This window comes from Calliphora vicina, chromosome 1, assembly GCF_958450345.1.
Source record: "Calliphora vicina chromosome 1, idCalVici1.1, whole genome shotgun sequence".
Classification (NCBI taxonomy): domain Eukaryota; kingdom Metazoa; phylum Arthropoda; class Insecta; order Diptera; family Calliphoridae; genus Calliphora; species Calliphora vicina.
Window position 1 is genome coordinate 153,872,381 of NC_088780.1, and position 22,893 is coordinate 153,895,273.

General features: G+C 30.4%; 1 protein-coding gene across 2 annotated transcripts in view; it reads right to left on the reverse strand.

The window, feature by feature from the left end:
- Positions 1–22,893, reverse strand: part of LOC135964131 (juvenile hormone esterase) — a 35,746-nt gene that overhangs the window by 3,002 nt on the left and 9,851 nt on the right. Inside the window, exons 1-6 of one of the 2 annotated variants that reach the window (XM_065516212.1) lie at positions 15,686–16,225; positions 9,764–9,868; positions 1,403–1,539; positions 1,175–1,336; positions 384–1,111; positions 149–318 (exon numbers count right to left, since the gene is read on the reverse strand). In XM_065516212.1, coding sequence (XP_065372284.1) covers positions 149–318; positions 384–1,111; positions 1,175–1,336; positions 1,403–1,539; positions 9,764–9,868; positions 15,686–16,225 — 1,842 coding nt within the window. Of the gene's footprint in view, positions 1–148; positions 319–383; positions 1,112–1,174; positions 1,337–1,402; positions 1,540–9,763; positions 9,869–15,685; positions 16,226–22,893 lie in introns of those variants that run through there. The other variant, XM_065516211.1, reaches the window with a different exon arrangement.

Here is a 22,893-nt window from a genome sequence, read left to right on the forward strand (position 1 = left end):
TAAAACAGAAAATTTTTATGAAAATCAGTCAGTTTTTATATACTTTCTAAGTGATTTCCATAAAAAATTTCTATAAAAACCTTTTCTACGTTTTAAAACATCAGGATTTTAATCGAAATAAAATATTTACCAGTAAAAAAACACTTACCGCAATCATTTCATCGACCGACTCGATGCCAACTTGTTTTGAGCCCAAATAAAATTGACGTATATCCCGGCTGACACGAACTAATTGGTCTGTAACATTGAGATCATGAGGTACCAAACGGTCAAAGTCATTTTCAATAATCTGCAATAGTTGGGGATTTTTACGTAAACCTAAATAGAAAACAAATTAATTAGTTTTTTACACCATTTACTTCATATACAATTTTCCAACTTACGTCTTATAAATAACATGGCCTCGTGTGTATTGTAGCCTGTCATGTATGGGATATTTTTGTGGAACTTATGTTTCTTATACAACTCTTGTGGTGTTTCTGTTATAAACGGTGTTTCATAGTAGACATTTTTCTCTCCCTCCTTATTCCAATAACCCTCAATGACGGGTACAAATGGTAAACCAATATTATTGCGGAAATCTTCTTCGGTTAGGGTGGTAGGTGCTGCTTCCACAAGTTTCATGGCAGGAGCTCTTCTCAGAAATTCTAAGATATCTTCTGTAGTATTAGCACCTACATAGCCCAAATTTGATGCTAATCTAGAAGCTCTGGCCACTGAATTTTCACCCATAGACCAAGGATTTAAAGCCGAACCACTTTCGGAAATGGCACGATGAAACAGGCCTTTAGCTAAAGGAGACAGTAATAACATTTGCACTGAAGAAGCACCAGCCGATTCTCCAAACACCGTAACTTGATTAGGATCTCCTCCAAAGGCACCTATATTATCACGCACCCATTTTAAGGCCAAAATTTGATCTTTTAAACCTTGATTACCGGGGGCATCGGGTCCAGCCGTTAAAAAGCCCAAAGGACCTAATCTATAGTTTAAGGTAACCAATACAACATTTTCAGCCACCAAATAGTCGGGACCATATAAAAATGTGTTGCCAGAGCCAAAAGAATAGCCACCACCATGTAGCCAAACCATAACGGGAAACTCAGGATTGCTGGAAATTTTAAATTATGTTAATAACTTTTCAATACAATACAAATTCACCACAAATACTTACAATTCTCCCTTGGGCATTTTGGGTGTAAATACATTTATAAACAAACAATCCTCATTGCCCTTAAATGTATCTAAAATCATATTTTTATGAGGACAACTATTACCCTCTCTAGAGGCATCTCTTATACCCAACCAACTTTTCTCTGGTTCTGCAGTTCGGAATCTAAAAGTAACAAAATTATGTAAAAATTAGGTTTATAATTAAAATTAATTGTATAAAAAAATCTACCTTCTATCGCCCACTGGTGCTTGTCCATAACGTATGCCTTTAAAGCTGTAATAACCACCACGTTCACCAGAACGATACTTTTGAAAACGCCCCCTTACTTTACCCGCCGATGTTGTTACTATCACCTGGGTATCTTTCTGTAAATATATTTAAATTTTTTAAATTGTTAAAAATTCACTTCAACTAATAAATTTATTTAAATGCTTAGTTATTTTTTTCTTTAAGTATTTGCCAAAAATATTGAAAATAATAAATTTTTGTTTTCTTGCAAGCACCTTGACATGGTTGTTTGGTTAACATTTTTGACATGCCACTTCTAAATGGTTAACAAAAGTTCTTAAATTGTTTAGCATCTTGTTAGAATATCTTTGCCAAAATAACATTTCAAAATATTATTTTAAATGATTTTGTATCTTTTTGATTTATTAACAAATATAAGAAGTTTTCACTTGTATGTATGTCATTTTGTTGGCTTTACTTCTTAGCTCAATTAAGTCCACCTAAAACAAATGTTTTTATTCACCTGTCTTAGCTTGGAGGTCGTTAAGGAGTGGTCATTTTGGTGAGCAATTAATTTTGAAATATTATTTAAGCAATTATGTTAATTTTTATGCTATAAACTATTCTAACAATTTAAAGTACCAATCTAAATATAAATATAAGTACATTTATACTCCTAAAAAGATTCGTCTTTAAATATCAGGTTCTTTTGAAACTAGTGGGCGGCACAAAGAGAACATGGATTATAATAACTTGTTATGCACTTTTTTCTCCGTTGTAACTTTACTAGTTTGATAATTTTTATGAACTCCGTTGACATTCGTGATATTTGCAATGATTAGGTTTGTTTAATCGAAAGTTAAACTAGTAAATCATGTGTATTGGATTTACAGAACACCAAAATGTGCAAAGTCGTTTACGAAATCGTTTTTTCGAAACTAGTAACAGAAAATCAACTGACACAACAGAAATACTCGGTCATTTAAAGTGAATGTGAGTCAGAAAAAAATTATACACACTATTCCACCCAAAACTTATCCTTGGTCCAACAAATTATTATTCTTTTAATCACGTTAGCTTTTATACAATTGAAAATTAATGATTTCTCAACATTAACTTTTCAAAAAAATCCAATATGGCCTTTAAAAGAAAGATCTGAAGGTTCATCGTCACACTGTAACAAAAGCCATTAAACAGTATAAGGAAGACTTTCTGAACATTGAACATCTCTTTCGAAGAGCACCGAACACTTCTATCAGAAAAGCAGCTCTTACAGTTAAATGATCTGATTATTTTGTACGCGGAGTTAAAACTAATGCTGAGTTGGAGTCGTATAAAGAACGAACGAAAAAGTTGAAGTCAAATTTTATTAAAAAAAAATACAGCTGTTGGGTCAAGGTTTTCATGTGGTTAATGGATGAGGTAATGTTCTTGTGTGGCAAGCCATTTGCAGTTGTGGCAAAATAAGCCAATCATTTGTGACATCAGGCACGATAAACACATTAATATATATTATGGAGTGCCTACAAAAACGGATTTTACCTTTCTTAAAACAGCACAGAGAGCCTTCTTATTTTTGGCCCGAATTGTCATCACGCCACTATGGAAAAAAGGCCCTTGAGTGATATTCAAACAATAATGTAAATTATGTACAACTGGAGGCAAATCCACCCAACTGTCCAGAACTTCAGCCAATGGAATGGTATTGGGCTCTTGTAAAAATAGAATTAAAGAACACATGAAACGTATCCCAGGACATGTCCGATTTTAAGCGTAAGTTGACCACCTCTTCCAAAAGAGTTACGGAATCAACTATAAAATCTTTAATGGGAGGATTCCCGGATAAAGTGGATAAATTTATAAATACCGAGTAATATGCTAATATTTTAATGTTTAATGAATTTGTGCAATATTTACGTATTTTTGAGAATTTTTTATTGAACGGTTTAAGTTTTGTTTAACATAATACAAGTATAAGTTTCTTCTGGCTCACTCTTTACTTTCTCTTTGTGACAAAAACAGAAACATGTTTGGAGATGCTAAACATTCCCAGCTAGCATTTTTTGAAAATTTTAATCAAACTCCAGTCATTTTTGATTAAAAGCTGGAATATGCGCTCATTTTCTGATCATAAATGATACTTTTGTCGGGAGAAAATGGTACCTTATCCGCGACTCGTCTAAATTCGTATTTTATGGGCCCCTCTTCTGATTAGTTTTCACTCATTTTTGAATAATTTTTGAGTTGAATCACTTTTTAATCATTAAAGGAAATCGTTTTTGAATCATTTGTTAAGAGTGCAACTTATTAATCAGTTTTAGGTTATCAAAACTAGTCGAAAAGACTCAACAATCTTCCAAATGCTAACTGGGTTAAAACTTGTAAGGATATTTATATGTAGAGAAAATAAATTTGAAAAGTTCTCTTTCGAAATGAATTACGCATTTTTTCCACATTTAACCTTTCAATAAAAGTCTTTTGATAAAAGTTTACACATTAGTGATGGATTATTTGAAATTTATTTACTGGCATTTGGCTTAATTATCAATATCAATATGTAATGTTCCAAAAATGATGCAGATATTTGATTTAGGGTGAATCGTGCTTAATATTTTCTTGGACTTGAGGACAAACTATAAACAAAATTTTAAGATAAAATCCCATAATTCAAGATCAGAAAAGAAAAGAAAAGTAGCGATGGCAATAGTGGATCTTATCCACATGGAGCGAAAACAAATATATAAATATGCAAGTGTTACGTTTATAATCAAATGAATAACAAAATAAAGGAAGATTATCGCCCCTGTCCTCTTAATCGAGGGATTTTAAAACAAGCTATTACATCGAATAATTGAGAATTTGATTTGTACATTGAAACTGGTTTGTTTACTAGAAAGTAAAGCGAGTAAATAAAATGGATTCGTTTTACAGAACACCAAAATATGTGAATTCGTGTTAAAACAGAAAACTTTAGTTGGATTTGATTTACAGGACAATGAGTTATATAACAATGGTCCCTGTTAAGCAAATCGAGTGATTTAAAAAACGAATAATTGACAATTTGATGTTCTCCAAATCGCACGATTTTGTACATTTAATGTGGTATTTTTTATGCCAAAGTAAAATTGGAAATCATATGAATTCGACGGATTCACTTTTTGGTGTTCTGTAAAACGAATACACAAGAATTACCCGTTTTACTTTCGTGTAAGCTAACCTGTTCAATGCAGGGATGATAAAGTCAGTACAATTGTACTTTTTTCAGTACAATTGGCATTGTAAAAGTACTGCAGTACTCCAATGGAATGTTCAGTACTCCAATGGCATGTTCCATCACTAATCATAAATTATATAAAGCTCATACAAACATATTCAAACGATTTAATTTATACATTTTAATAAGTGCAACTAAATATTTTTAATTACCTTAATGGATCTAGAAGAAGCAACGTAAGTTTGAAGACAAAATAATTGGATTTCAATATGTAAAATATGTTTTTCATTGTGTTATAGAACGAATAAAACGCGCAAACCATATACAACAACCTTCAGAGAAGCATGGACCAAAGAATTTCCGTGGATTATTAAAGACGGGGCCAACAAAAAATGTGGTATTTGTAATATTTCTATTCTAGGTGGAATAACTCATATAAAACGACATGAATCCTGTGACAGACACATTAGAAAAATTAATGCAGTTAAGACCACACGAAAAATAAATTATTTTGTAAAAACAACCACATGTCCTGTGGCAGAATCCGCTAAAAACTAGAAGTTATGTTAAGCTTGTTTGTTGCGGAACACAACTTACCATTTTCAATTCTGGACCATCTAAACAATGTTATTAAAGAAGGTGTGACGGTTTTGCGTTTTAGTACAATTATGGTAAAAAAAGTAAAATTTTGTACTGAATTATGTACAATTTTGAAAATGTCATTTATCATCCCTGGTTCAATGTAAAAAAATCGTGCAATTTGGAGAACATAAATTTTTCAATTAGTCGTTTTTGAAATCACTCGATTTAAAGAGCAGGGAGAATAAATTCGCTTTAAAAACGAAAGCTGTACTCGGATTCGGTTTACAGAACAGGAGGGAATGTTTGTAATAAGGAAAATCGGTTACAAAAACCAGTGAAAATCAGATAATCTAACAAGTTTTAATCAAGAGTTAAAAGAAACCAAAAAATGCTTTAATTTATCATTAATACAGCTGTGTTATTACTTAAATTTTTAAACATAAAATAAACTGCATTGTTTCAAAATTACTAATTTATCTTCCCACCACACAAGTTGCATCTTCGTTAAAATTTGTTAACCAAATTAGGCCAAATTAGTATGCAATTATAAATATGTAATAAAAACGATTTTTAAGCAACAATCTCTTAAATATTATGCAATGCAAAATCGAACAGGTTTTTCAAAATTTTCTGCCCAGTTTTTTATTTTTTTAATGAATTTTTTCCAAAAATGCAACAAAACTGTATTGAACTTCAATCATTAATAATTGTGAACAAGTTTAAGTGTATTAACGTATACGAATATCAAACAGTATCAGTTCAGTATCACCTACCAGTATGTTTTCAAAATTAAAAGCTTACGGTTAAATACTAAACAAAAAAAATACATCATACATTCACTACACTTGTCTATGGCCGACGACGATCTCATCTATTCGATACTCTACTCGTACTCATATGAAATAATCTTTTATTATATTTAACAAAATTTGTTAAATAAATAGACATAAAAATATGTTTGTACGTACTCAGACTCTATACTATGAAACAATGTGGATCGTAAAACAAAACACCAGCATGGACTTACTGACAGACTATTCACAAAGGCATTGACACAGAATACCATGAAGTTGAATGGTAGTGGCTGTTGTCAGTGACAGGTGTCACCATCATTATTGAAAAACTCTGACTATTTAAACTAATTTGGCCAAAAAAAAACTCTTTAGCTGTAGGCCTTATCAAACGTTTATGGTAAGATTTTATTTTCTAATACTAAAATAATGTATGCGTACATGAACATGGCCATTGGCAATCTTAGTGAACTTGTTTTGTATTTATTTTTCAAATAATTTTTAATTTTGTTTGGACATCTCTGCAAGTTTGTAACATAAATACTCGATTTTTTGTTGTTAAATTTTTACGGTTTATGGTCATCGTCATCACCATCGTCTAAATGCTATTGTGGTTTAGACATTGGTTTAGGGAAGAAGTAATTTCAATTGCATATCTATGGCTCCCAAAATTCACATAAATCCATTTTTAATCGGTTTGGGTTTTCGGATTTAATAGTTAGGGCAACCTCTGACAACCTCTCATTACTAAAATTTACAAGACATTTTTTAACTTCTTTCATTTTAATAGACTCAATTATAGAATAATTTTAATAATTTATATAACAATGATAACTGTAGTTTCGATTATATCAGTAACATAGTTAAAACGGTATCGTTAATTGTATCTATGTTGGTAAATGTATTTTAGAGATAACGTCAGTCGAGCTATAGGGATATTTTAAGGGTAACGATGATCAGTAAAAGTATTCCTCCTGTTCTGTAAACCGAATCCGGTAACGTTTCCGTTTTTAAAACGAATTCACATATTTTGGTCTGCTATAAATCAAATCCAAATGATTTCTGCCCGTAATTTTAACAAATAGATATCTATGCTGTAAAATACCTTTTATATATATTTATAAATTGTTATAAGTTTCAAATCAGTATCAGTATTAACCAAACAATGTACAAAATCGTGCGATTTTCAGAACATAAATTTGTCAATTATTTGTTTTTGAAAATCGCTCCTTTTTGAAATCATTTGATTTACAGAAAAAGGGTGATTATTTTGAACTTAGTTCATAATTAACAAAACGCTATATTCACACTAGTCTAGATATACATTTTTGGAAACCTGCTCTTTGATATTACATCTACTCTGTAAACCGAATCCGAGTAAGGTTTTCGGTTTACTCAAATTCAAATATTTTGGTGTCCTGTGAAACACATGATTTACTCGTTTTACTTTCGTGTAAACAAACCTTTTCAATGTACACAATTGTGTGATTTCCAAAGAACATCAATTTGTTAATTATTCGTTTTTGAAAATCGCTCGTTTAAATCACTCTATTTGCAGAACAAGGTCATTTCGACTTTTATTTTTTCATTGAACACTCTGTTATTCCTCATTACAATATAATTAATCATTAAAATCCCCCTGTTCTGTAAACCAAATCAAAGTAACATTTTCCTTTTTAAACTAATTCACATATTTTGGAATTCTGAAACATTTTTATACCCTCACCTTCGTGAGAAGGGTTTATATGAGTTTGTCATTCCGTTTGTAATTTCTACATTTTTCATTTCCGACCCTATAAAGTATATATATTCTGGATCCTTATAGATAGCGGAGTCGATTAAGCCATGTCCGCCTGTCTGTCTGTTGAAATCAATTTTCTGAAGACCCCAGATATCTTCGGGATCCAAATCAATAATTCTATCAAACATGCTTTCGAGAAGTTTGCTATTTAAAATCAGCAAAATCGATCCACAAATGGCTGAGATATGAGGAAAAACCAGGACAACCTCGATTTTTTACCTATATCTGGATTACTAAGTCATTAATATAGACAATATTGATATCTAATGATAGATATTTCAAAGACCTTTGCAAAGAGGTATATAAAACCACAAATTAATATTTTTTAACCCGATTTTTTTTTTCACCAAAAGTTTTTTTTTCGCTAAATATTAACAATTTGAAAATTAGTTTTTCCAAAAAATTAAAAAACTGCAAAAAAAATAAATTTTTTTACCTAAAAATATTAAAAATTTTTATTTTGAAATATAATTTGGTGAAAGGTATGTAAGATTTGGCACAGCCGAATATAGCACTCTTACTTGTTTTTTATCTACTTTTCCAGTATGCATACACTATTTTCAAGGTATTTAAGAGATGAGAAAAAGTAAATTTTTGATTAAAACACCTCAATTATGGGTTTTAAAATCAGTAGCACCCAACCTAGTTAAGTATGTAGTAAATGTATCCCTTATAGATAGTATTTGTCACTAATGTCTGATCACTTGGCTGACTCCAATTTATATATTTTGGGTCATTTGACACTTATGTAATATTTGTAAAGCAAAGATAAATTGGTTACTTTGTACATCAAATGTAATCTAGCGTAAAGACAATTGTCACTTAACTATCTCTATGTAATCTATAGTGTAGTTAATTTAAACATTAATTGTGTAGTAACGTTGCTGGTTATGTAACTAGTTAACTCAATGAATGATAGATACAATCACAAGTTCAGGATATTATCCTAGAGCTGCTGGGAAATGACTGTCAGGAGCGATAACTGTGTATGTGAAGTTAGAACAGAATATGCTAAAAACGGCAAATTTAAAAAAACCGGTTGTAGGTTTAGCCGAAAAAGTACGTTTAAAATAAACGATTTCGTCATTTGGCGAATATCGGCAATAACATGTGAAATTTTGTTCCCATGAAATATCCATTTCCCTTGAAGGGAAAATTGCTATCGTGAAATTTCCCATGAACTTTTCATTCACAATAGTTGATTTTGTTCGTAACTGCTTTTTATTGTTTACAAAATTCCATCTAAAAATTCCACAACATGGGGAATTTTTTCACGTGAACAAAGTTGATGAACGAAAAAAGGAAAAGGGAACATATTTCATGTGAAATATAGATTCGCGATAGGGGTGAATATTTTTATAAATATTATAAAAGTTTTTCAAAAATATGTTGAAATAAGCTTTAGAAAATACATTTCGTTAAAACCGGCTAACCGTCTTAAAAAACTCGGTTTGTCAAAAAACCGAAATGTTAAAGAAAACGGAAACTGGTCGAGTTTACAACAATAAAAAAAACCGGTTTAATTTAGACATTCGAGAAAAAAATATGCCCCTAATTAGCAAAATCTCAAAATTATTGAGTTTGCTACGAAATGATTTATTTCCTTCACCAATCTTAGATTTTTCTTCAAAATCTAGTTGCAACCATAATACATATTGGTCAGTTTTTTGCTTTGCAAAAACAACAAAGTGTGTTTGCTGGTTGGTTTCATGAGCTGATTTGAAGGACACTTGTTGGCTGCTAAGAATGCATGTTTGGTTTGGTTATGGCTAGTTGCAGAATTCAATATTTGCGTTTTGGTTGTTGTTTTTGTTAGTATTTTCATTGTTATTGTACGAGTAATAACCATTATTGGTATTAACCAATTAATGGTGTTAATTTATGTATAAAGATTTGTTATTTTTTTTTTCTTCTAATCATTTTAATTTCTGTTTTATTATAATTTAGTTTAATGCAGCATTTAAAATACTTACACGAAATGACCTTACAACTTCTTGCACCACACGCATGGCACGTGATGGTAACAATTGTACCAGAGAATTTGGATGTGATGTCAGTGTTTTCCATGCTGTGGTTTCCTGAAAAGAAATAGATAGGTATTAGGTAAGTTTCTATTTCATTTTAATTTTTATTATTTATTAGTTATTACAAATGTTTATTACACGTGCTTTTTAAAAAGAACCTGAAACAAGTTTTTGTTTTTTAATATTTTGCTAAATTTTTTTCTATTATGATTTCATTTTAAAAAGTTTTTTATTCAAATTTGTGTTTTTTTTTTTGTGGTTTCATCATGTCTAGCAAAACGTTTTTGTATATCGTTGTATGTTAATTTCGATTTTGTTTTCATATTGTTTGAAATGAGTTCAATATCCGTATTTAATGGTTTATGAATATTTTAAAATGTTCGGTTTGATGTTTACGTAAAAATTCGTACGTAATATTTTTCCATGGTTCTGTAACATTTTGTATTACACAAACGTTTGAGACATTCTAAATAAGGGAATTAAATTAGTTTGTTTATATGTTTTAAATAACAATAACGATTCAAAATTCATTCAAATATAATTTTGTTTGAAGAGAAAGTATTTTACTAGTGTGGGATGAAAGTGTTATGAAAGTATTGTGTATTTGGGTACTCAGTTTTTAAGGAGATTACTACTATGTTTTCAAAAATAAAATGTTGAAATTTAAAATTAAGTTAAATTAGTGACTAACTGAAACATACAGTATGTAAAAACTAAACATTTATTGAGAAGTGTTTTATAACTCATTACGGTCATAATTTCAACTCGAAATTATCGAAATTATGAATGGTATGTAGAACGTGAATTTAGACGTACACAAGGAATTCCATATGTATCGAATACATGTCCCAATACATATGGAAGTAAAGTGTTTCTTTTACCTCACTTTTTCATTTCCCGGGAAATCGGCATTAATTTTGAAATTTCCAGGGATCCCGGGAATTCCCGCATAGAACAAATTATTAAATTTTAAGAATGTAGACTTCGTTTAAAATCTAAAAAATTTCTTTGGTTTTAAAATGTAAAAAATCCAATAAAAATTTAATATAAAGAAATAAACTGACTCGATTTCTATTTTTGGTTATATACAAACCTGTCACCATTTGTCATTTGTATCGGAATGGCTTCAATTTCCATTAGATTTTTTTTTCCCTTCGTTAGACTTCAAATAATTATGTTAATTTGCTTATTACTCTTTGTGAAAAAGCTAAATACTAAAATAATTCCACTTTCGGTCGGAATAGAATTCTGTGTCAGCCTTAACATTCACGAGTTTTTGGAATAATTTTAATAATGAATGTGTTATTAAATATTTTTTGTTGTATTAATCTTCTGCATTTGTTTTGGAGCTTTAAGGATTTTTAGAGAATGTCAAGTTCAAAAAACATCAAATAAAACTAAGGAAAATAATTCCCGGGAATTCTCGTACAATTTTTTAAAAAAATTAAAAACTTTCATTAATTTTACAGTAGTTTCAGAATATATGCTACTTAAGATATGTTCGAAAATTCGAATTTAAATTCGAGATATTGAGGTTGCTTTAAACAGAAGAAACTAAATTAAGGAAAAGGTTTTAGCGGAACTCAACATAAAAAAGTCTCCTGGGCCTGATAGCACTGGTTTGAAGCAATGTTCTTCAACGCTAGCTCGTCCATTAGTTAACCTATTCAGCTCTTTATACCGAGCCGTCACATTTCCAGTATGTTGAAAGGTTGCTAATGTAATGCCAATTCCTAAAAAGAGAGAGGCTAACAACCCTGAAGATAATCGCAGAATAGCAATTAGTTCTGCACGTTGCAGTATGGCTTTCGTAGAGGAATCGGAGAAATGGTGTCGTTCCATTCAAAGTTATGGCGAAAGTAAAGGTGGCTCTAGATATTTCTGAGGCCTTTGATAGAGTGTGTCATGGTGCGCTTTTATCAAAACTTATTGCTTTCGGTGTCGGAAACAACTTCTCTAGATTTATATCGAGCATTCTTAGAGATTGCACTATACGAATAGTAATAGATCGAATCTCATCAAACGACTTCAAGACCAATTCAGGGGTCTTTATCTTATCTTATCTCTATTTCTTATCTTTCTCTTTCTAAACTACATTCTACGTCAAACTTCCAATCAAATCTATTCTTTTGCAGATGACAGCAACATTTGCCATTCATATTCATTCAATTATAGACCAAGCCTGTCGGAGATTGGGGCAATGAGGCAAAACATGAATGTTACACTTAACCAAGATCATGTGACAATCTCTGAATGGGGTTATGCTCATAGAGACGATTTTAATGTACGCAAGACTCAACAGATCATGTTGTTCCATCTGTTTTTATGGATGGTATAAATTAAAGAAAGAAGCTCTTGATGTTCTAGGCATGTGTATTCAGTGCAATGTCGAAAGAAGCATTCAAGTACCTTCACTCCATCTGATCTCCTTATTATTTCCACCACATATTCCGACTCAAAATGGAATACAACTCTATTTTTGAGTTACTCGACCGCGTACAGGAGAGCGCGAAGTTGCTTATCGGTAAGAATTTCTTCTTTTTGAAATAAAAACTTAAACATTTAAAGCAAATCATCTAATATAGGTGCGTATTACGCAGTTTTTAATTATCCCATTTTGCGCCATTTATTTTGCAAAACTATATTCGAAAATAGTTTTGCGAAGGCAGCCAATAATGGTGATGCTTAAAACAATATAACAATAGCTTTTGTGTATTAATAAATCATAAAACAAAACCGTAAAGTTTTTCATCTTCGCTCGCATTTAACTATAATTCAAGTCAATGGCTATTGGCCAACTTTAAAAATTGGTACATCAAATAATAATAATAATAATATTCAAGAGTTTTTGCATAAACATCATTATGACCAACAAACGTACACGTCTGACAACTCGTAATGCATTTTCCTATTTATGTTCATTTACTACTCATTTTGTTTATATAACTTTACAATTATTTTCACTTTCTTTATGGAAACTTGATGAAGAAAGAAAAGTGGTCTCAAAAAATGTGGGTTATTTCATTTTTCACTAAACATTACATTGAAGGAAACAATTTAATAATAAACTTTAGTTTTATTTGTGAAATGATAGATATAAATTTGTCAACATATAAATTATGCATACGTGCCTAATGAATGCTACAAAATTGTGGTACTAAAGCAGGTTCTTAAGCCAGTGCATTCTTTGCAAGACTGGGATTCACTCCAGTTTGAAATATATCTACTATATTGCAAAAAAGCTAAATGTGTGTGAAATATGAAAATTGCATTATAAATGCACTTTTAATAAAAAATGCATTTTTTAATGTAGTCCTATAACTAGAGTTTTTCTTTTCCCACACTTTTTCATTTCCTGGGGAATCGGGATTAATTTTGAAATTCCCGTGATCCCGGGAATTCCCGCCTACAACAAATTCAATTTTAAGAATGTGGACTAGGGTTCCTAATTTCCCAGACTTTTTTCTTTCCCGGGAGGAAATTAAAAAATCGTTTCATTCCGGAATTCCCGGGAATTTTTTTTCGAATAAATTGAATTGTAATTGTACCAAGATTTTAAAAGAAGTATAAATTAACTATATTTGGTTGTACAGTGCTGTCCAGCCTTTATAAGGGTTTCTAATTTAATATTGGCATTTTATCGGTATTGTTACAGTCGTAGTTTTAATCAGTATAAAATCAATAAATTCTATGTTTAATTAAAAAACTTAAGAATTTCGACTAAGTTAAATCTATAAAACATGCGTAGTTAGAGACATTTTTCATATCTGATTGTATATAAACAAATTTGAACCACTATTATTGTAATTATTTTCTCTAAATATGAATAATATTCATTGAATATCCCTAAAAGTTGTAATGTTTGACATCTTAATAATTCCTTTAAGAGCATAAAATTTAAATTATATTCATTCTTAATAACCAAATGTTTCTGCAGTGGCTTGAGTTGAGTGAAAAAAATTCGATTATTTCAACTGTAATACTTCTTTGCCAACTGACTATCAGTTGCTAGAACCGAACAAATCTATGGATATAATATAATGATTCAATTAGCAACAAATTTGGCCATCGAAACGAATCTGAAAATTGTAACTTTTAGAAGAAAACTTATGAAGAAATTCCCGAAAATTCCCGACAATCATTTCCCGAAAATTAACAAAAAAATATTCCCGGGAATTCCCGGAAATTTTTTAATTGGATACAAATAAAAAATTTAATAAAAATTTAACATAACGAGATAAACGACTCGATTTCTAATTTTGATTATATACAAACCTGTCACCATTTGCATCGGAATAGCTTTAATTTGCATTAGATTCTGTTCTACCTTCTTTAGATTCTAATTAATTTTGTTAATTCGCAAAAACTAAATATTTTTTTTTAATTTTGAATTGACAATGTTTGGCTTATTAAATCGAAAATTAAGTAAAGTTAATTAAAACTAGAAGAAAACCCAATAATATTAAACAAAATTTTATTCCAATAATGTTCGTTTTACTCTTTGTGAAAAAGCTAAATACTAAAATAATTCCACTTTCGTTTGGAATAGAATTCTGTGACAGCCCTGAATATTCACGAGTTTTTGCATTAATTTGAATAATGAACTTGTTATTGGTCTATTTTGTTTTGTTGTATGAATATTCTGCATTTGTTTTGGAGCTTTAAGAATCTTTTAAAGAAACTCAAGTTCAAAAAATATCACATAAAACTTAGGAAAATAATTCCCAGGAATTCTCGCACAATTCCCCGGAAATTCCCGTGAAGAACTCTACCTATAACCGATTGCTTGTAAACAAACCTTACGACAACTCTCCAATAGATTACTTCTGGAACTCTCTGAACTACAAAGAGCATGTACGTGTCAAATGACCAAAAAAATTGTCAGCCAAGTGCCAAACAATAGCTGCCTATAATTTACTACAGACTTAGGTTTTTGACAATTACTTTTAGGTTGAGCTAATTGAATTTATTGATTAAATGTGCGAATTTTTCTGTTGTGTTTTGAAACATTTTAGTTGGGTGGAGATAATCATCAATGTTCCAACAAATAATTCCTTATACTCGTGAATGTTCAGGGCGGTCACCGAATTTTATTCCGATCGAAAATGGAATTATTTTAGTTTGATTTTTCACAAAGAGTAAAACAAAATTTTTTAGAATGAAACCTTCCGTGGAATTGAATTTTGTTTAATATTAGCGTTTTCTTCAAGTTTTAATTAACATTTTTACTAAATTTTTAATTTAGTAATCAAAACATTGCCAATTCAAAAATTAAAAAAAAAAAATATTTTTGCGAATTAACAGAATTAATTGGAATCTAACGAAGGTATAACAAAATCTAATGGAAATTGAAGATATTCCGATACAATTGCGAATGGTGACAGGATTGTATATAACCAAAATGCGAAATCGAGTCACTTTATCTCGTTATATTAAATTTTTATTGGATTTTTTTATTTGTATCCAATTACATTTTATAGTTTTTTAACGAAGTCTACATTCTTAAAATTTAATAATTTGTTCTAGGCGGGAATTCCCGGGATCAAAATTAATCCCGATTTCCCGAGAAATGAAAAAGTGCGGGAAAAAGAAAAACTATAACTACAATAGAACCCTGGCTTTGGTTCTATTGTTGGTTCTATTATTTTCTCCAAAACGTTTTAAAAAGATTTTGTGTTATTAAAAAAAATTGCAACTTATATTTACGGATTCCAAATTTATGGCAAAGGATCATTTACAAATTTCTATGGCCCTGAAAAGTGGTTCAAAAAACAAATTTGCTCCCAATTTAAAATTATATTAACGACTGCATTCCTTTAAGTACAGACATTAAGTAAACTCGCACATTTGGCAAACAACTTGTGAAATTACCTCTATTGTTGAAGGATCAATTGCGGAAGACATTGTTGTCGTTAAAAATTCACCATAGCTATTATTGATAACAACAGCAGCATCATCGGCAACATCATCATCAACCGGTAAAATGTTATTTGATGTCACTGCTGTTACCATGGATTTAATAGTCGGCAATACAATATGAATATTATTGTTTTCCTCGGTTGGAGTCAACGTTGATGCTGTAGTAGTAGTAGTAGTGGAAGTACTTGTGCTTGTACTTGCGGTAGTCGTTGTCGTTGACGTAGCTGTTTCCGTTGCTGAGCTTGATATTTCAGTTGATTTTATCGTCGAATTTATTAAATTATTGTTCGTTGTGGTTGTTCCAATTAGTAATTGTGTTTCGGAGTTATTTTCCATTTGTTGTCTATTTGTTGTATTAAAATCATTGTTTTCTTTTCTTTCACGATTATCACGATTTAGGTTTGTGACCGATATTGCGAATGCAATCAGAGCAAGAGCCATTGCAATTGCTGCTAATGCAGTCACATATTCCAATGAGCGACGACAAGCCATTGTTGTTGTTAGTTTTTTTCCTTCTTTCTTTTTGTTATTATATAAAGTGAGCGTGTACGGAGACAACTGGAGATAAAGCTACATTTTTGTAACACTCTTAAAGTTTGGTTTTTTCTTCTTGTAGTTTGCATAGTGGAACAAAATTTATATTTTTTAAATGTATAATATTATGTATTTGAAGTTGTATCAGGTATGTCAAAAATCCTTATAAAACTTCTGGCGGCAAATTCTCGCACTCGTAATCGATAAATTTCGAACGAAATAAATGTTGGTTTGTACGGTTCAGAAGTGGTGATTTTGAAAGTTTTAAGACCAAGAATTGGAGGCATTACTTAATAAAGATTGTTGTAAAACTCAACAAGAGCTTGCAAAATCATTGGGAGCTACTAAAGCAGCAATTTCAAAACGTTTGCGAGCACGAGCATTCATCCAAAAGCAGGGAAATTGGGTACCATACGAATTGAAGCCGAGAGACCTTGAAAGACGATGCTTGAACGCTATAAAAGAAAATTATTTTTGCATTTGGTGGGAGCAAATGGGCTGCTGAAATCAGACCAGACCATCACAGGGAATCTGTACTGAACGCAACTGATTCGTTTGAAGCGAGCATTGGCCCAGAATATGCTGCCAGACATGAAACCGTAATATTCCATCATGACAATGCTCGGCCACTTCCCAACCACATGAAGTGGTTGGGAAGTTTTGCCTCACCCGATTTATAGACCAGACCGTGCCCCGTCCGACTACTATTTGCGATCGATGCAGAACGCTCTCTCTAGGATATGCTTCGCTTTAGAACAGAGAGATGAGCAGTTACTTAAAACAACATGGCTCTGAATCAATATTTTACATGAAATATTGAAAAAATTCCCCTTGTTGTGAAATTTTTAGATGGAATTTTGTAAACAATTAACAGCTGTTACGAACAAAATGAACTATTGTGAATGAAAATTTCATGGGAATATCACGATAGCAATTTTCCCTTCGAGGGAAATGGAAAATTTCACATGTTATTGCCGATAGGGGATAATGCTTTGAATAAATTTATATTGTACAAATGTTTCAAAATAAATGCTAAGAATTTTAAAAAAATCCCTAATTTTTAAGTAATATACGAAATATAATTCATGAAAATTGTTTATCCTTTGATATTTTATAGTTCATTTAAAAGGAATTTTGATGCGATCAAGAAAAACTGAATATGCACTTTTCTACTTTAACTAATGTATCGATGACGGTGTTATAACTTCAGTTTTCTAGGTCTCCTTGTTCATCTACCTAGGTCCTTTCCTTACCTATATCCCATCGTGCCTTCTACAGACAGACAATTCGAACGTTATTTTCTTATTTGAGATTATGGCTTCGATATCGAGCAAGAAATTTAGTACATTATTTTTCGATTCGATGATTTACCAACGGAATGGCAAAATCAATATAATCCGCCCATATAGAGTTTATAAAATGCCGGATTGTTAAGAAAACCGGTCCTACGGTTAACCGATTTAGCCGGTCTCTAATACATATATATTTAGAATTCTTGTAATGCTTGAAAATTGGTATCAAAACAGCTTTTAAAACAGAAGTTTAGATTTTAAGTCGGACCAAATAAGTCCAACCAAAAATCCACCAAAACATGAAATTTATCATTTTTTGTGCCAAATTTTTAAAACCGCTTAACCGAGTGACATAAAAGGGTAAATCAAAATTACGGAAAAAATCCGGTTTTTCGGTTTTAAACACCACCCTCATAAGTATTTTTATTGGTGGGTATAAAAAACAATACTGAAAACCTCACCAAAATACTTATTTGTATTATTTTGAAGAAGAACCTGTCTATAATCCTTAGGAATGCGAAAATAAAAATAAGTCGACTGTATCTCAGCTATGACATATCGAACTATTCACTGAACTTTGAACACATCAGACATGAAATCATATTTCCATACGTCAAACGTTTTTTGAGGCCTGAAGAAGCGTTTGATTGTTTGTTTGTTTGTTTTGGCGTCACTTTTAAAGTAATTTATATATAACTTGTTAGTGTCAAAGATTTTTAAAAATTTCAATTATAACATATTTGTTTATTTCATTCCACTGTGCATTATTGTGTAACATATTGCGCTTTTTAATGTAAAGGAAATATGTTTGAGAAAACTATAAAATTTTCTTATAATTTAAACATTTTGTATAGAAACACTAAACTTTCCAACACTTCCTAAATTTTATTACATTTTTACTTGGAATTTTTGGAAAATTCTCTTATTTTGGTTGAATATTATTTGTGGAAAATTTCCTTAATGTTTTCGTTTTATAAATTTTCTTGCGTTTAACTAAATTATACACTTTTTTGTGTGTTTAAACACTACAACTATTCGTTTGTAACTGATTTTTTAAATCCAGTCAAACAGAGTATTTGCAAGATATACTGGCTTAGTTTGGCTCACTATTTTTGCTGGTATTTTCATGCACTATAATGTGGTTTTATTTTAAAATTTTTGCAATAGGTTTTTTCGTTTTTGTTTTTTTTTTTCATTAATTTTTTAAATGCAACTACCACTAATTTGATTTGTTATTTATATTTTATTAACAATATTTGATTGCTGTCTATTTAACAATATTTTCTACGAATTTTTAAATTTTTGCTCTCCCAAAATACTCGTAATTACTCTAGCAGCTCTAGAGCTAATCGTATTGTAGTTTTGTTATAAAACACGCAACAAATACAACAACAAACAGCACCAACAATTGTTGTTTTGTATTGTTGTTGACATGTTTTTTGTTGCAAGTGATGCCTTTTTCGATTACAATGCAATTTAAACTGATGTTGTGTTGTAGTTAGTACGATTTAACTCAATCATACATACATATTTTAATGTAAATAAAAAGGTATTGGCTCAAAAATTATATTTGAAATCGATCAAAATTAAGCTTATTATCTGAAATCATTTGATTTCCATCACTATCTTGTTTTAAAAGTTGAAGTTGTTTATTTTCTTCTTAGTGGTGTCACATGTCTTAACTTTAAAAACTAAAAAATGTATTCTGGAACTGAATTATCTTATTTGTTAAATAAATTACAATTTTCTTGTTTGGAATTATGGCATTCTAAATCGATCAAGACATGTAGTATATTTTATTTTAATTTCGCTTTCGACATTTCTTTGGATACGAGAGCTCATTCGATCTCGTATGTGGTAATTTGGCCTCTGAACTGATATTGAGTACCAACTACTCGATACACATTACTCACTTAAAGCAGCACTATTTGTAGTAATTTATTGTTATTATTATTGTTTGCTACTGTTTTTAATTACATTATGATCTTGTTTCGGAAATGTTATAATTTTTGTTTATTGTACTGGTTCTTTTTTCTAATCGAATGCGTGAATCTTTCAAATTATTTATTGGCATTGTTCGGTTTATTATAAACAAAATTATTTATTTAATGAGATGTTGTTTAAAATTTAAAAAACCTTTTACAAATAAAAATATATTTCGGAAGTTCTATTCTCTGTGGTACCAGTATTTGGTCATGAAAGAAATTTTAATTTTATCTCTAACAATTTTTCAAATTTTGAATATATACGGATTCAATTAATAAGTCAAAGTCAAAAATTATTTACTTATATTAACAAAAAAATATTAAAAACTAGCTGACCAGAAAGACGTTGTTCTGTCCAAATTAAAAAAAAGCTTGTGTTCGATTTGTAAATTTGTGAGAAGCGGTTTGAAAAGGGTAAAAATAGTTAAAATGAAAAAAAAACGTATTATTGAATGATAATTTTTATTCAAATAGGACATACAATAAAATATACATAGAAGCGCTACTGAGAGACAAAGAACCTAAGTCTTGCCACAACAGAATACATGTAAATAAATGTACATATTTTGAGTTTTTATATAAATAATCGAATTTTGGTCTGAAAAATGATTGATCACAGATCGAGCTTCTTTTCGTTTTTATATAAAAAATTATTTTTTTTGTCAGAAATGATCACAGATCGAGCTTCTTTTTTTGATTAATCGCTTATTGGCCAATTTATTAGCGAATTTAGATATTTTGAGTTTTTATATAAAAAATCGATTTTTGGTCAGAAATATGAGTGATCACAGATCGAGCTTCTTTTCTTGATTAAACGCTTATTGGCCAAGTTATTAGATATTTTGAGTTTTTATATAAAAAATCGATTTTTGTTAAGAAATATGAGTGATCACAGATCGAGCTCTTTTTCTTGATTAAACGCTTATTGGCCAAGTTATTAGCCAATTTAGATATCTTGAGTTTTTATATAAAAAATCGATTTTTGTTAAGAAATATGAGTGATCACAGATCGAGCTCTTTTTCTTGATTAAACGCTTATTGGCCAAGTTATTATCGAATTTAGATATTTTGGGTTTTTATATAAAAAATCGATTTATGGTCAGAAATATGAGTGATCACAGATCGAGCTCCTTTTCTTGATTAAACGCTTATTGGCCCAGTTATTAGCGAATTTAGATATTTTGAGTTTTTATATAAAAAATCGATTTTTGTTAAGAAATATGAGTGATCACAGATCGAGCTCTTTTTCTTGATTAAACGCTTATTGGCCAAGTTATTATCGAATTTAGATATTTTGGGTTTTTATATAAAAAATCGATTTTTGATCAGAAATATGAGTGATCACTGATCGAGCTTCTTATCTTGATTAAACGCTTATTGGCCAAGTTATTAGCGAATTTAGATATTTTGAGTTTTTATATAAAAAATCGATTTTTGTTAAGAAATATGAGTGATCACAGATCGAGCTCTTTTTCTTGATTAAACGCTTATTGGCCAAGTTATTAGCGAATTTAGATATTTTGAGTTTTTATATAAAAAATCGATTTTTGGTCAGACATATGAGTGATCACAGATCGAGCTTCTTTTCTTGATTAAACGCTTATTGGCCATGTTATTAGCGAATTTAGATATTTTGAGTTTTTATATAAAAAATCGATTTTTGGTCAGAAATATGAGTGATCACTGATCGAGTTTCTTTTCTCGATTAAACGCTTATTGGCCAAGTTATTAGCGAATTTAGATGGGTTTTTATATAAAAACATCGAATTTTGGTCAGAATTATGAGTGATCACAGATTGAGCTTCTTTTCTCGATGAAACGCTTATTGGCCAAGTTATTAGCGAATTTACATATTTTGGGTTTTTATATAAAAAATCGATTTTTGGTCAGAAATATGAGTGATCACTGATCGAGCTTCTTTTCTTGATTAAACGCTTATTGGCAAAGTTATTAGCGAATTTAGATATTTTGAGTTTTTATATAAAAAATCGATTTTTGGTCAGAAATATGAGTTTTGGTCTTAAATATGATTGATCACAGACCGATGTATTTTGCAGATGTATTTAATAAGTGGGCGTATTAGCGGACGTGGACAATTTTTATTTATGTAAAAACTTTTGCGGACTATGTATTGCGAACAGTAAAAAAAAATAGTTTAATCGGTCCAGGCGTCCTGCGATTTTATATATATCAAAAAAAATGGTAATCCAATTTATGTTTTTCAGTAAAAACATAAATTGGATTACTATGATCAGTCAAACAACAAATTAGCCAAATCGATGCAGCCGTTTTCCGATTTTAGATAAATCGAAAAAAGTGGGCGTAAAAGAAGGCGTGGTCTGTTTTTCATTCCGTAAAAACCTATGTTGGGCTATGGCCGTTCCCTACTGATTCAATTACCAACGAACGACATTTGATTTTTATTTGTAAAGATTCAAAAGTATTTAAACTTAGGTTTAATTTTTACTGCTTTACAGTGACAATATATTGACCCAATTAAAGATGCAATCGACTCCTTTGAAATATTTTGCCATCTCCTTATAATCGAGTTATAATTTGAAGTCTATCAGGCTTGTCTCAGAATTCCATTCCGACCGAAAGTGGAATTAATTCCTTAATTTGCTTCTTCACAAAAAGTACGAACATTTCTTTCGGAATGAAACCACTTTCCGTTTTCAAATTAAAATATGAAATACAGAATTATTAAATATTAATTAACATTATAATAAATTACACGGAATCTAAAGAACCTAAAATTAAATCGATCAGAATAAAAACTACGGAATTGAAACCATTCCGAAATGTGTGACAGGCCTGTATATTTTGCTCTCTACAATTTTCCATTTTCGATTGTTCAGTCCACTTCAAAACACGTACCCCAAGCTAGGGTCATATTTTCCTCAGGGTATTAATAGATAATATCGTTAAAAATTGATCTGTATCGGATTCCATAGTATATTTTATGATATAAATTGGACCAAACAGCCCCACACAATAATATTGATACTGACAATCTTATCTGTATTTTTGTGGACCTGGTGTCCAGTCTTTTTCCCTTCAGCCGTCTTACAAATGTTCTCCCATGACTGCCTCTTAAATTGTATTCGGATTCATCAAAAAAGTTTCCATTGTATTGCAACTCATTGCATCAAATAAATGTTTTTAATCATTTTACATGAAACAGAACTACAAAATGCTGTTTGGGGGACAATAAGTTCTCATACTCTTATCAGAGCTTCCTGAGTCTGAAACTTTTTATATAAGTAGATCCATTACTTAAAACAAGTAAAAGTGTTATATTCGGTTATACTGAATCTTCTCATTTTATATTTTATATTAGTAGAAAATA